This window comes from Falco naumanni, chromosome 7 (assembly GCF_017639655.2).
Source record: "Falco naumanni isolate bFalNau1 chromosome 7, bFalNau1.pat, whole genome shotgun sequence".
Classification (NCBI taxonomy): domain Eukaryota; kingdom Metazoa; phylum Chordata; class Aves; order Falconiformes; family Falconidae; genus Falco; species Falco naumanni.
Window position 1 is genome coordinate 62,555,353 of NC_054060.1, and position 16,358 is coordinate 62,571,710.

The 16,358-nt window shown below is 40.4% G+C and overlaps 2 protein-coding genes across 4 annotated transcripts in view; one reads left to right on the plus strand and one right to left on the minus strand.

Moving 5' to 3' along the window:
• The window catches only part of SLC25A21 (solute carrier family 25 member 21), a 255,369-nt gene extending 243,097 nt beyond the window's left edge, over window positions 1–12,272 (minus strand). Inside the window, exon 1 of the mRNA XM_040599989.1 lies at window positions 12,117–12,272. Within this exon, the coding sequence (XP_040455923.1) occupies window positions 12,117–12,183 (67 nt within the window). The 5' untranslated portion in view covers window positions 12,184–12,272. The remainder of the gene's footprint in view (window positions 1–12,116) is intronic.
• MIPOL1 (mirror-image polydactyly 1) overlaps window positions 11,979–16,358 on the plus strand; it is a 197,244-nt gene continuing 192,864 nt past the window's right edge. For 2 of the 3 annotated variants that reach the window (XM_040599985.1, XM_040599988.1), the window contains exon 1: window positions 11,980–12,141. The gene's annotated coding sequence lies outside the window, so the exon portion shown is untranslated. Of the gene's footprint in view, window positions 12,142–16,358 lie in introns of all 3 variants that reach the window. The other variant, XM_040599978.1, reaches the window with a different exon arrangement.

The following is a 16,358-nucleotide window of genomic DNA, read 5'->3' on the forward strand; positions in this document are numbered from 1 at the left end:
TGCCCATGCCTAATATACATTTGTCTATCAACATTTACCTAATAGCAACAAGCCCTAGAAGAACAAGAGAATGAAAGCTCTTTCAGGAACAGGATGAGATCTACTCCTTTCACTCCCTTTCTGAATCAGAGATACAACTTTTATGCCACTGTTGACCCAATATCCACTCTTACATGAAAGAAAGAATCCTGCAGAACAGTAAGTTTTTTCCAGGAGAGGACGACTCCAGTTCTAACCCAGAAGTAATCAATGAGATTAGGTAGCAGGTGCAACATTTTTAAGTAAACTTAACAAGGTCCACTCAGCACAAAACACATCTCCAGCTCTGCTGGCTACATCAACCTGCCTAATCACAAGTGACAGAAAACAATAAAAAACACTGTCCCAAAGAAAAGTGACCATGAGATCTGGGCAAAGAGTATTTTGCAGTTCAAGTGCCAAGCATCCAGTTAATGTTTTAGTGCAACCTTTGCGTCAGCCTACAAAGAAAAAATTTCTGCCAGTAAAGTAGTAATTGGGGAAAAAAAGATATTTAGCAGTGACAAGAACAGCTATGTCTATTAGCACAATTCCAAATCAATTACAAATGGCAGAATTCTAGCATCTCAGTAACTTACCTAGCTAAAGACATTAAGAGCCAGTGTTGCCCAAATAAACTTCAAAAGATTCAAGAGACTTATTTTTTTATCTGTCAATCAAAAATTTTTCAAGAGGTCAATTTTGATAATTATGACAGTGAAATAATGAAGAATTTTTCCAAGATGTTGTTAACTGTCATAGATAAAGCCATAATAGTCATCCACACTACAACATTAACTGCAGCTTAACAGAAACTATTACTTGTTGAAAAACAGAAAGTAGTAAAAATACTAGTGACTGGTAAGTCCTATTATCAGTCTTCAACTGATACTACATTTTAAGTTCTACCATAGGCTTTAACAAGTTTTGGGGAAGGTATAAATGACATGGTAAATTTGCTTCTGAATTCAAGTAACTTTTAAAGATGTCTGTTTCCTATTTAGCTCTCCAGCAAGAAACAATATTTTCATTTGTAAACATACTGTTTCATAATCAGACATTTTGTGCTTTTGAGGGTCCCCAGAAATAAAATCCACTGAACTCTAATGACTTATTTTAAAAATAAAGCAGTATCTTTTCAACATAAATCTTTCAATACTTTCTGCACCCCTCCACAATCTAACATATAAGGAAAGATTTTAAGGAAAATTTAATCTACTGTCCAAATATAACTTTACTTTAAACATGAGGTCATCTAAACATCTGTCTCCAATATATCCTAAGGGATTTAAATCAAAAGTCTGCTAAACATGTACAATCATTTTGAAAATAAATAACAGAGCAAATTTAGTCTTGATTATGATTATCATGCTTTTTAAAAGGAAACATTTATTCTAATAAGAAAAATCTGAACTAATTTAAACTTTATGGACATTACAGAGAATAGTTTCATACTCCAAGGCATTTCTTTCCATGTAGTCTATTCTCTACCAACACTCATTATTTTATATTTGCAGAAAGCCCATATGCTTTCTTTCTCCCTTTCAGAAATGTCTGATCAATAAAGCTGTATTTCCTAAGAAGTACAGTTTTGCAGAAAGGAGAAAAGTTTGCTGACAAATCAGCAGAAGAGATTGATTTGTTTGCTTTTTGTCATCTAGGATAGCCATCATCATACTTCACACTAAAGAATATGCCAGAGAATATTGTATCTTGATACTTATTTTCTTCACTGCTTCGAGGAAAAAAACTACACTTGTTACCCAGTCAGCATTACAGTTTGCTTTTGTAACATGTTTACTTTTAAGTTTAGTAAAATTAGTAAAATTTTTACTATAGGTATAAGTGGCAGCCATGTCTCCCCAGCTTAATTCAACAGCCGAAAACCCATTCAGAAGCCTCACCCCATTTAAGAGAAGAGAATGAAGCTCTCATCCATACAACATAATACTTTTAAGTCCCATTCCTTTGGCTTTGTAACCACAGACTTGGAAGTGAGTGAGGAGCAGGGCTGTAAGGACTCTTAAAGCTCTCAGGTTCTTCCAGAAATCTTTCCTTCTTAGAATACTGCTGATCCCTTTTATATAGGCACTTTTTGACAAGTAACTGTTCCAAGGGTGAGCTAGTACAGCAATCTAGAGACAGAATGCCAAGGATATGATCACAGAAGCACCTAAAAAGGATGCTGGACACAATGTTTAGAATCTGCAGCATGAACAAGGCTAACACTCTTGTTCACACTATTATGCAATTCTGACAAAACTAGGGTTTATATACTCCTACAAGATCATGCTGCCATTGGTCAGCATCTCTAGGGCAGTATTTTGGAAAACACATTCTACCAACCTATAAGCAGCTTGATGCTTTTGTTTTCTACTTGTTGCCATGAGGTTATCTTAAGCACATGTGTGTACACCATCACATTGCAGACCCGCCTGTAGAGAAACTTTACATAACCAACCTAAAAAAAGCTAGTGTGTTATCACCGGCCTCAGGCATTCACAATCTCATGACTCCGATCCCAAATTTGTCTAGAAGTCACGAGAACCACCTTTAAAGTTTGTTTGGGTTTTCTATTCTTAAAGCCTCTACAATTCAACATTTCAAGCTTTAATGCCAAAACACTGAGGATAAGATCATTTTTTTAAACTCAAGTTTTAATCAAACTTTCAAGTTTTGAAACTAAATCACATAGCTCCACAAGTTGGAAGAGACATCAAATATCACAAAAGCCATAGTAAAGAGTTACATTTGGTTTCTGTGTCTATGATTATGGCAGTTAGAACCATCATTTGAGTTTTTCTGTTTGTTTGTTTTTTTACCATGCTCTTCATATTTTTACCAATTTCAGTATGCTATCTGGAATCAGCTGAAAAAACAAAGTTGAACAATATTTACTATACATCCAAAATATATACTAATTTTTAAAATCAAGCCTCTAACTAAGTATGAAGAAATAAGTGTTGGTTAAAAAAAAAAAGTAAAACTTAACGGTGTTGCAAAAACAGAATTAGCTCTAAGAGAAACTGAAATAGTGTGAAGAATTTTCTCAAACTGTAAGTACTACTAAGACTCTCCTTTTGCTTCTGGGAGTGTTGCTGTTTGGGGACACCAGCCACACATCAGCACATTTCAGTATAATAAAAACAGCAAAAAGCCCAGGAAACTAGGATAACACCCTGAACTGGGAAATGATCCATTGACTAAAGGCTGAAAGATGACCCATAAACTATGTTTCCTGCCAAAAACTGGCAGATTGAATAGGATCCAGAGGAAAAACAAAAGCAGCTGTTAACAGTGTAGTTCAATGACTGAAAAGCAGATCTAAAGGCCAATTACTCCTGTGTTTCCTTCCCCACTGTATGGGTGGGACGTGCCAACAACATTCAAACTTTCTCAGATATAACAATATTTTCTCATCAGAAAATCACCACTATAGACAATTGAAACCTTACATGTTTCATATATTAGTGAAATGATATCTAATTGTAATGAGCCCCAGAACAAGACATGCTGCAGGAAAAAGGGCAGGTACTTACCCTGCAGCTATTGAACTTTCAACACAACCAAAGCAGTTGACCTGTACTACAGACTTTCAGTACAGAAACTACTATTTTATAACAATTGATATTTAGTACTTTCTTGCACAAATGACAATCAGGCATCAGAGAGTGACAGCTTCCAATTATAAAAATGGTATTGATTTTATCCATCACCAGGATCAGTGATTGTTTCCACAGGCAGCAAATGCCAATTCATCTCCTCAGAGGGGAAAAAGTTAATTACATATTTTCAACTCCAGTTGAAGCAGAACAGATTTAAGGCTTTTATGATCAAGATGCAGACACTTGAAAATACTTAGAGGCATCCCTGTAATGGAACTATTGTCAGTTCTCTCCATTCGTGGCAATATTGATTTTCAAGACTTCCAGTAGGATTTTTCCTACTTGCTTTAGCTTTTTTAGCACTTTTAATTCATAACAGCCCTAATCACAATACTTAGACCAGCCTGAGTAGTTTAGGTTAACATACCCATTTTTCAGAGAAAACGTCAGAGTTCGTCTTCTAACAAATTAGGTCTTCCAGTCTCAGTGGTATGATTTTGAGTGTCTCCCACCATGCTCGCTTGAAATAGGAAAGTAACAAGCATAACATAGAATGTTTACAAGTATAAAAAGAACATCCAAGGTAGTGTCACAGGAACTGAGCTACAGTTAAGGGAAAAATTTGTAATATCATTACTTCACAGGCAAAGCTCCCAGAAATTCATCACAGAAATAACCAGAATCAGTTTTCATTTTACTTTCTAGAACACTGCCACAGAAACACATTATTACTATCAAAAGGTACGCTTTGGTTTTTTACATTAGAATTTTATTCTTATTACATAATTACCTTTTGCATTATGAAAATTTAACAAGGATTTGAATATGAACACTGGTCACTAAGCACAACTGACGAAACACACTAATGAAAAACTGTTCTCTATCCAGATATAATCTTTGTTTACAGAAGTTATATCAACTTCTCAGATCCGCCTCTGCAGACAAAGCATTTTTTGCCTATAAACTTTAAGACTGGAGCATGCCTGTTGTAACTACTTTGACTACACATTTGATTTTAAATGTATAATATATACTATTCTTTAACTTTGAAATCTGACAACAAAATATTTAGAATTTGTTCTGAAGTATATATCTAAGCTTTTATGCTTTGCTATAGTTCTCATTGCTGCCAATACTTGAAAGAAGTTAACGTAGGCTTACAGCAGTGTGAAACAGTAGTCTTCACTTTGTTTACAGATGGGCACTGAGGTTTGAAGAGAGCTCTGTAATATCACAAAATCTACGGTAAAATTAAAATAATGAAGACTCAGATTCCTCACTCTGCAAAAATCAGTAGCTAGCTGCACATTGATTCCACTGGGCCAGGAGTTTATCCCAACTTTTGTGATTTAAGTGGTATCTTAGCCTTAGGAGCATCTTTTGACCTTTACCAGTGATACATCACTACGCAATTTTTGCGGTTGATTCCAGAAAAGTCCAGTTCAGTGCCATCGGTTTTGCAGTACACATATGAAGCCAGTATTTATTGATCATTATTTGTTTTATATCTTTAAGTTTTGCTTTCACATATCATCCAAAATAACACATGCTAATCTTCTCACTTGCAACATCTTCAACATACATTTTTATTCATCTTCTACCCACAGGAAAAGCACATTTAGCATCTTATTGTAGTATCACGCTGCCATCTTGTGGGGAGTAGAGCAAATTAGTATGGATAACCATTACTCCTGAGTTTTTGAGGTTTGGGGCTGGTCATTTGGTCAGTTGGGGTTGGTTTTTTAGGTTTTTGAGAAAAAACTTGTTACAGTAAAACTAATAGAAAAACATATAACCTCTCTCAAAACTCTCAGGCTTACCACATACACAGACTCTTAAGGATGAACCTCTTATTGCACAGTCATAGAGGATTCCGTGCATAAGTTTTGTTACCGTTGGCTAACATTCCAGACTAAATAAAGCTCAGCCAACTACTTGCTTTCCCCAGTGTTTCTCTTGGAACAAAGACAGAATGGGACTGACGAGTTTGCTGCAGGATGTTCAAACCAACAGTGAGTATCAGAGCAAGGCAACACTAGCTTAGTTTGAAATTTAACCCTCAGATTCAACAAACAGTTTGTTATGAACAATTTCCAAGTCCAGATGAAAAAAATCATCTTTTGAAGGTCCCAGATTCTACAGAAAGTACTAATCATACAACAGGTGACACATTAAGTTTTATGAAAAATCTTAGTTTGTTATTGTCACTATTATATAAACATGTAAGAATTTCTTTGTAATATCTTAACCCCCATATAAAAGATATTACATTTAAAAAAGACATAGCCTGAAACACATTTAAGTAAGTGTTCATAACTTGTTAGCACACTGCAGTGACCCGATCAAAAAACATCGGTTTAACCTGAACACTACATACAGAGGTTTTCAGTTGTTCCATTTAAAGTAAAACTATATTGCAAGGATATTGTTTCTTTGAATTACTTAACTGTCTGAAAATGTATAGGAATTTCTCTAGCTACCAGTTTGCATATACAGCACAGTGTATGAAAGCCCACAAAGATTTTGTTAGTTTCCACTAAAATTAAACAAGATCTTCTGAGGCAACCTCACAACATTTAATGAAAATGCATATGAAGCAAACAGTCTAATCAGTCTTTCAAATTCAGAGGTGAATCTATTGTCATCAACTGGTACAAAAGGGAAGGCTCAGAGCCTGAAAAATGTTACTTAATGTTTGAAATGCTGTAGTAGACAGGGCTATACTATAAAAACTTCCCCTGGGGAATGTTCACAAGGTGAATGTAACTGGTTCATTACATGGCATTCTGCATACTCTCACCTAGCTGGTCACTGCACTTTTCTGCAGCACAAAAGTATATTCTCATGGGATGAAAATTATCACTTCACCTGATTTTTTAGTGCCCAGTAGGCCAACATCAGCAATTCAACTATACTAACTCTAAAACTAGCATCAGTTTCTGTAAGCTTCCCCAGTGGCTGTTCCCTGTTCCCTACGCCCAAGGACCTACTGAAGTCAACCTATCCTGAACACTGTATTCCCCCTCTGAACTGTATAATGATGAAAGCGATAGGGGTTGCACAGACCTTGCAAAGGTATTTCATAATTTCTTTTTGATAAAACACAGTACAGAGGGATGGTTGTCTGAGCAGAAACAGACAGACAACTTTCAAAGTCTTAACTCCCTGACTGTGTCTATGTCCTCCAGATTCCTCAAAGCATGCTTGAGGAGGTTCAGGATATCTGACCTCAGCTCACACACAGTTAACCTTTTGGTCTTCTCTTCACCCAAAGCTCTCCTCACCATATCGCCACCCAAGCAACTCCCCTCCAAAGCTTTAAGTCCAACACAAGGTAGCACATTATCAATTGCTCAGCCTAGCAGAAAAAATTGGCTTCCCTGGTAGGAGCAAGTCCATAACCCTGGAGTACTTTAGCTTGTAAAAAGTTTTCCTTGAAACTAATACTACTTGTCTGCTTCCTACTCTTAGCTTTTTAATATAAATGGTCCTTGTTAACAACTGAAATGCCAAATAAAGGTAGTGCAAGACAATGAGCATGTACTGCGGTCTTTGATATTTCAGCCTTAAACCTTCCTCTGTCTGAAGTCTTTTAAGTACTCTAAAATATTATGGTTTCAAGTTAAGATAGTTACAAGGTTTAGCTAAGTACTTAGCTAGTTGAAATTACCTCTGAGCATTAAGTTATTATTTCAGTAACACGTCAATGCCAACTGCATGGCTTAAAAGCAAGAATAAAGCACCTAAAAAACCACAGAACACTCATCCTAACTTCAATCCTCAGAAAAATGTCAGCAAAACAATCAAATTAAACAGGGGGGAAAGGAAGAATTAGTCAATTTTTCTACTGTTTAAAGTGCTTCCTGTACATCTGTCACACTCCTATTCATAAGGACCAAATAAACCACGGTGTTTCACAGAGTATGCTGGCTAGCATGCCCTGTAAGGATGTTTGCCTGCCTAATGCCTCCAGTGATAGGAAGACCAAACAGTGTTTAATACTGCATTTGCATCCAACAGTCTTACTCTGATGAATGGCTTTCCTGCTTAAAGATCTTGTTCAAATGAGTTGATGCTATCCAGGATAATCAACTTAATCAGCCTGAAATAAAACACCTCTTAAAAGGTTTGGACTTTCAGAAGAGCTTAAGAGAATTAGATTCCCAAATCTTATTAGATTTCAATGCAGCTGGAAACCTAACTCCTTCCAAAAATAAATAAATAAATATTGAAGCCAAGAGGTCCAGACACGCAGAAGCCCCACTGTCCCATGAAAATATGAAGAATGGGGAGGAAAAAAGCAAGTCCTAGTTATTCTTTATTTTTTTAAAAGGTCATTTTATTCTTACTTTCCCATAATAATTTTGCAATAAGAAAGCCAATAGCTCATGTTCATTTATTAAATGGAATTAGGAAAAGAAATGCGCTGAATTACAGCAGAAAAGTACTTAAGGATAAGTTCAACATTACTGATCTGAAAAACATGTAATCTTCTATTTATCACCCCACTATATATATTAAATAAATTCTTCAAAATTAAAAATGTTTAGATTTGCAAGTGTATGAAGAAAGAGAGGTGATCATACACACTAAGCATTGTCTCCCCCTGCAGCCTTTTGTTATTAAAGCCCAAGAACACACCTATACCAAGTAGCAGCATTCTAAAACCTTCAGGGCAACTACATCCAGCCACTTCCCTCGGCCAAGGGTCACCTGTGCCAATGTTTATGGCGGCATTTGCACTTCATCATTCAAAGTGACTCAAGACTGATGTCTGGGCAAATGGATCTGGGTATCACACAACACAGCTTGCAGTATTCAATTCCTCTCCATGAGGAAAGAAATCTCCACTAACATTGTATGCAATGCTATTTTACTTTCTGCTTTTTCCATACAGGCAGAAAAAACAAGGAGTTTCTGATCCTTGTGAATCAGAAAAACAATTCTTCCCATTATTTGAACCCTGCATTGACTGGACTTCTCAAACAGCTTTTTTTGAAAACTGTTGTAAAATCTAAGAAAAACAATTAGCAATTCCCAAGTTGTTCTTTTCAGTGATTTTTACAGTTTAGGGAGTTTATTTTCTGTTTCATTTTTTTTCTATAAATTCCACACATGCCTTAGTTTACTAATTAACCACTAAGAAAAAAGGAGTACGCCTGCAGTTTACTGTACTGAAAGGGACAAAACTCACTAATGAAGTGACCCAATTACATTTCAATCAAAGTCCTAGTCTTCACTAGTGTCATACACCAGGCAAGCAAAAAGAAAAACAAGTACTTTCAATTATGCTATGAACCTCCATTCAGGAACCTGAAAGATAGGAGCAAACTGAATATCAACAGAAAGAACCCAACCAACACAGAATAAGACTTTGTTCATATTTAAGACTGAATTCACCCTCAGGAAGCAAAGCTTTCCGTTTAATATAAAGTCAAATTACAAGCCATGCAGAAGCAGATGCACCCCTTGCCACAAACATGAAGTACACACGAGATCATGTCATCCTGGAACTTTACAGTTCAGTTACAGCAGAGTGCCATGCAAGTTTATCTTTAACTTAAAAATGCCTCAGACAGCCAATGGTATGTTTAAACCTTTTCCTTTACAACACTGCATATTTTCTCTTTCCTTCAGCATGCCAGTATCTTCCATTTTATCAGTCTTGTAGACTAGGGTGTTGTGCTTGATTTCTTTCTTTCCTCTTCCCCTATCTTTAAGTCCATGAACAAGTCCTGTCATCTTCCATAAAGCTTCAAAAATCCCTTTCTTCCTGTTCTGACAGTTTAGGCTTATCTCTAATCATTTTCCACTCGACCTAGCGGAATTACTTCTTATCAGATCCCTTTGCATCAGACATGCAGATGCTAAATAACCTCTCATTTTACTTATGCAGACATTTCTGACCCTTCAAATATACCTATTCTGCTATAGAGTTCATTCCCCTGCTGCTTCACTAGTTTCCATCATTGTTTTGACAAAGACACCAACTTACAGCACCTTTCTTATAGCTTCATACATTCCTTGTGCTTAACTGAATAAGTTAAGATGAACAGAACTTCTTACAAATCTAAATGTTAGTTCACCATGATAGTTGTTTTGGGGTTGGTTTTTTTTTTTTTTCATTTTCCTGAAACAGCTACCAGGCTGTGGTACAGGCAGCAAAACCACCCTAGGGTATCTGTGACATTGACACGAGGCCAATAAATATGGCATAACACCTACAAGAGCCTTATGTCCTTCTGCACAGGCAACCATAACAATATAGGGTATCTAAAGTGATACTGGGAAGCTAAGTTCAGGCAACCAAACCCCTCACTAGGCTTATATTTAAGTACACTCTCAACAATTCATGTCCTCTGTCCTTTCCTTCCTGCTTCCACCTTTCCCATGTTAGATCCACACGCATCTGAGAAATTTAACCTTTAGACTGAAGGCCTCAAAGCTACAGCCTTCCTCTTCCATCTTCTCTATAAGTCACCAAGAAAAACAGCATTGACTTTTAATTTTAAGCATCTGTCAAGCAAGTTTTAAAGGTTCAGCCATTTCTCCCTAATACCCTAGAACTCCCAAGTTGAGCCATACATTTACCAACCCCTCTGGAACAATTCTAATGTTATACAGACCTAGAGAACAGTCCTTCAGTGGTTTATTCCAAAACCAGTAAGTAGAATTTTCTTTACAGATTTAAGGCTACTGATGGAGCTAAGGAATCTGCCTGTCTGACAGGAGACAAAGCAAAAGGATGGAAGCATCTTTCAACAGTATGCCTCTGGGCTAGATTCAAGAGGCCTTATAAAAAGTGTTTGGTGCAGATCAGTTGCGTCCTTGACTTAAAAATTCTCTCACCTGAACCTTTATGCCTACCAGATCAACAAGTAGCTTTCATGCTGTCTTTTCCCCTACACCATCCTCAAACACACTCTTTTTGCAATTCTAATCCTTCTGTAAAACTTTGCCTTTATCTAAACAACAATTTTCTTTCCAGGGCATTAGCCAAGTTATCTGATCTTCTATGAACAAAGAGAGCCTGTAAAGAAAACAGGCTACTGCCAGAGGATGGGAAGATACAGAGTTAGAGCAATCTGAATCACTAAGGCACAGGCCCACTGCTATGGGCAAATAAACCTGTCATTTACAAAACATCTGGTGGCAACACACCTCAGTATCCCTTCAGGTATGAAGGGCCTTCAACAGCCTTGTGCAAATTAAACTTTTCCTTTCTCTCCCAAGGGAAGAAAGGGGTGGTATCAAGCAGAATCTTAGAAAACTTTAGGAATATCAAAGGGTGCAGAAGAGCTACATAAATCCAGTTATACAATACACTGGAAGAGCCAGGACAGCAGACCTCTCTGCTTCTGCTGTCCTGGCATCTCTCTGTGTCAAAGGAGAAGGCTGGAAACAAAGGACATGCAGAGTCATGAGCATGAAAAGGAAGCGCTCAAAAGCGTGTTGATGGCAGGAATGCGTAAAAGTGCATTTAGGGGCAGCAGTTGAACTAGAGGGAATGGAACAGAAGCGCACACATAACATTATGACCACATAGGACTTACCCACAGCAGAATCTTGCCCGTGCACGCTACACTGCAACATTACCACGTAGCTTTCCTCTTTCATATGAGACATAATGTGACAGACAGCATTTGGACCCCAAAAGAGATACTACAGGTCACTTAAAGACACACTACACAGTTGAAATGGTAACAGGATTTATATATATATATATATACACACTGAAAAAGCAGGATATTGTGTACACATTCCCTATACTTCAAGCAGACAAACGGATTTATTCCAATTCAGAGAAAGCAAACTGATGAAATTAACTAGCAGTGCTGTTGTTGCTGAACAGACGTGTAGTGTTTTGACACTTGTAGTATAAACAATGTAACGAATTTCTAACCTCGACTTCCTGAAAGTATTAAAACAAACAAACACACACAGAAACGCATTTCCATGTATCCCTGCACCTCTTTCTCTGCAAGGGAGCGAAGGAGAGCTCGAGGGGGAGTTTCGGGAAGGGGGACGAGGCTTTGTGCCCCGCACCGGCGCCGCGGGCAGGTTACACGGGCTCGCAGCGAGCTCACGGCCGAAGTCACCCCATCTATCTCAGGCAAGGCAAGACCGACGGCCGGCCGCCTGCCAGAGAAGCTCCCGAGGGGGCACCGATGACTGTTACCGTTGAAGGGGCCCGCCTGCCGCCCTTATCGCCCGAGGGGCTGCGGGGTGTGCTGAAGGGAGATACACCCAGCGCCGGGCAGCGCCCCTCACCGCAGGTACCGCCCGGACCCGCCGCGCCGCTCCCGCCCCCGGGACCCCTGGGCCGCCTCAGGGGCCCGCCCGGCGGGGGAGGAGCCGCCGCCCAGCTCGCACCGTGCCCGCGGCCGCTCCTGCGCCTGAGGAGAGCGGCGCGGCCGGCCGCACCTCGGCTTGGCGGAGCGCCGGTGGGGGACGGGCAGACCCTCCCCGCCCAGGAGGAACGCGCCCACTTACCCGCCGAGCCTCCGGCGACGACTTGGTGAGAGGCCTCCTGCAGAAAGCACCCGGGCTGCCGCGCCATCCTCGCCCGCGCTGCGGCGAGAGGCAGCCGGCGCCTGGAGAGCGGCGGCCGCGGCGAGGCCGGCTCCGCGCGGTCGGGTGGGAAGAGCCGGGGGGAGGCGGGAGCCGCTGTTATCGGCGGGGGGGGGCGGAGGGGGGCGCGGGCGCGCGGGGCGGGACCCGCGCGGGCGGGAGGCGCGCGGCCGCGCAGGGCCCTTTAGCAGCCGGCGGGCGGAGCGCGGCCCCGGGCTCGCAGCTGCGGGCGGTCACGGCGGGGGAAGGGCGCCCCGATCGCTTCCAGCCGGGAAACGGGCCGTGCTGGGGCGGCCGGCGCTGGGATCGCCCTCGCTGGGGCAGGGAGGCCGGGCTGCGGCGGCCTGTCGGTGCGCTGGCGGGGGCAGGCCTGTCACCTCCTGGGGTGACACCTTTGCTGGCGCCGCACGGCAGGCGCTCCCGCCGCTGCTGGGCCCCAGCTAACAGCCGCGGATCCCTGGTGCTGCGCTGCTGGGCAGGGTTGGGGGTGCCACTCGGCGCCGTTTGGCTCACCCGCTCCCCTGAGGCACGCTGTTCTTTAAAAACCTTTAGACTTTGGCTTCAGCTCTTCGGTGTTCAAAGGACACAGGTATTTTGTCACTCGGAGAGCGGCTGCCGCACGTGTGATGCAGACCTATTGGACCATCTTAATAAATGAAACAGTGCCAGGCCTCGAGTGCTGGGACAGTCACTGCCATTGCTGACAGTCCCCGATGTTGTTTTCACCCACGCCAAGCCATACCTTTCCAGAACATGCCAGGGTACAATGTGGGGGACAGCATGGGCTCATCCCCCCCCCGAGGTGGCACCATTGAAGTGTATGGGTGCAGAACACGCAAGGACATTTATTCTCAGGGCCAGATGGGCACAGATCCTTTCTGCTTACTGGTACAGACACAGTCTTTTTGACTTAGAGCCTGATCCAAAATGGCACTGAGGTTAATAAACCCAGCTTAAGCACTTTATGAACAACTGGATATTTATATGTTCCTATGGATTTGGAGCCTGCAAAAGTTGGGAGCAGATGCAGTATTGCAGGTGGTCTGTTATTTTCCCTGCTGTATCACTGACCCTGTTCTACTAGTCAAACCCCCAGGTTACCAACATCTAGCTTGTTGTGGTTTAGCCCCAGCTGGCAATTAAGTACCACACAGCCCCTTGCTCACTCTGCACCCCCAGAGGAGTTTGGAGGAGAACTGGGAGAAAAAGGTAAAACTTGAGGGTTGAGATGAGTAACTTAATAATTGAAATAAAACAATAATAATAGTAATAACAATGACAACAACAATTGTACTGAAAAGGAGAGAGAAGGGGAATTGAATAAAATCCAAAAGGAAGGGGAAAAAAAGTAATGTGCAATACCGTTTCTCACCACCCGCGGACCGATGCCCACCAGTCCCTGAGCAGCGATCCCAAGGCCCTGGCCAATTCCCCCCAGTTTATATACTCAGCATGACATTCTGTGGTATGGAATATCCCTTTGGTCAGTTCAGGTCAGCTGTCCTGGTTGTCTCCCCTCCCAATTTCTTGTGCCACTCCAGCCTTCTCAGTGGCAGGGCCTGAGAAACTGAAAAGTCCCTTGACTTAGTGTAAACATTACTTAGCAACAACTGAAAACATCAGTATGTTATCAACATTATTCTCACACCAAATCCAAAACACAGCACTGCACCAATCAGTAAGAAAATTAACTCTATCCCAGCCAAAATCAGGACATAGCTGTAAAGATTTTTCCCTTGTCTCCCTTTCTTCCTAACCCTGAATAGCACTGTGGTTTCTAATACTCTTCTGTTTCACCCTTTTGCACATAGCCCACACCCTCTAGTACTGCTGATTTTTCATAGCCCAAGAGAAGGTTTGTCCACTCTGAGCTTGACCTCTGTTTATTTTCTAGCAACCAGGGGTACGTACAAGCTCAATTACATTGGTGTGGGGGAGAAAGCAGAGCTACTGTTGATCTCAAGGGCACATTTATTAGGGTTAAGATGGATTGAAGGAAATGACTCTTGGATAAGGTGCTAGACTGTTTGTTTAACCAGTCACGTGGATAATTTGGGATTATTTTTTTTCTTCTGTTTTTGTGGGTTTTTTTTTTGCTTTCTTGCTAATAGGTCTACAGTGTTAACAGACAAGGATATTAATTTTGAGTAAGAAATCCTTCATGTTATCTTCAAAGTGATTCTGAATTCCATGTGTGATCTTGAGCATCTTGAAATAGAACTAGGAGGCTATATTTGCTGGCACCTTTTCAAAAGAGAAGGAAGAGAAAGGTAGATTTTACATCCTTATTTTTTAATGTCTCTCCCCTGAAAGACAGACAGACTTGTTGCCTTACAAGATGATCAGTTTATACTAAACTCAAAGCATAGGTAATTTGTAACTAGGTGTATCTATGTATTCCTGCAGCACAGCTACCAAAGCCAAATGTTGGTACTTATTTCTTTCTCTATTCCTTAAGAAGCATATATAGATCTGTTTCATATATCTGGATAGTATACTTATGCTCTGTTTACCATGTCTGAGATAGGTATTTGACTGCAGTCTACTGTCTATATACATTTTAGTTTAGTAAGAGAGGGGCTTCCACACATTCACTTAAAGCATTTGGAGTCGTGACTTTAAGGAAGAATCCTAGGCACACCAGAGGCATTATGCTAAAATCGGGATTTCATGAGTCTGTAGGAATATATGTAGCATAGCAAAGTTGAAGAGAATACATGCTGGTTTTCCTTTCCCTCCAGTCATGGAAAGGTACCTTTAAGGTACCAGAGAAATATGCATTTTTTATAATATTACCACATCTTTCCCTCAAGGAAAAAAAGTTGAGGAAAAAGTCCATTGTGAAGAAAGACACACTTAACTACCATAAAAGTGAAGCTGGAAATACGTAAAGTTGATGGACTGGAAAAAATAGCATTCCAGCATTCTGGTGGATGGAATTCCTATAGTCAAAGAGATTAATTAGTAAATCAGAAAAACAGATTTAAATGAAAGATAAAATATATTGTAGATTGGGATTAAAATGCCATTATTTATTTCATAGAGGTGGAAAGCAGTGCAGTCAGAGACAATTTGTTTCAGATAGTATTGTGAAGGAGAGTTCTCAGATCACAGCTCCAGACTGGGTGGATGGAGATATAAAGGTTACTGTTGGACAGAGGAAAGATTCTGGAAGTAAATGAAGCAAAATAATGAAAACTTGTTAGAAGCAAGATTCATTGCATTTAAATGTCCACCTCATTCACTGGGAAAGAACCTTTTTTCCCACCAACAAAACCCCAATGATTTTTATATGAGAAGCATTTTGACAAGAAAACGTCCTTCAACAGCCTACAAGTGGGGGTTGTGCACAAGGTTCTGAAACGACAGTGTTTTCATCCCCCTTGCAGGCTTTTCTGCCATTCGTTTCTCAAAACTTTTAAAACACATTCTCCTGTTTTGAGAACAGATTGCAGGAGCCATAGTATTTGGAAGCCAAAACTTTATAAAAGTATGTTTGGTAAAGTATTTTCATGAAGTCGTAATACTGCTTTGCAGGGTGCCTGTGAGTGTTTAGTCATAGTTTAGCAATGTTGTGAACTGAATAGATGTTCCAAGCTTGAAAAGAAATGTAGCCTTTGGTAATTTCAGACCAAATGTTAGAGAAAAACAACGGGTTTATTGCTACTGAGAAGTATGGGAACATGGAAAATATACAGAGAAGTGTTAATAAAGTGTTAAAAGACTGACTGAGACACTAACTGCAAAAAGGAATAATATTCGGGTATAACATTCAGTTATACAGTCTGCATGCATCAGCAAATAAACAGTAACTTGAATTCTTTGATCTATGTAAGAGCAGAGTGGGGATTGCTGTGGGAATACAGAATAACTCCCTTAAATTAATAAACTTCGAATGTGTTGACCTTTAAGTAATTAAAATCTCAACTTCAATGTTTCATTAACATTTGCCTTCGTTCCCTTGGTTTGGCTCTTTGAGACTGCGGCTCAATAAATATAGCAGGATCATCAAGTCTCCAGTGTTCTGTATCATCAAAAAGCAGATGCTGAAACACCGCTACTTTTTTGTTCCAGAGATGTAGGTGTCCCAGTGCAACAACCTTCCCTTTGACACAAAAAGCAAAGCTAGTATTAAGATGGACTTGCAGGAGTTCAACAGTGAAG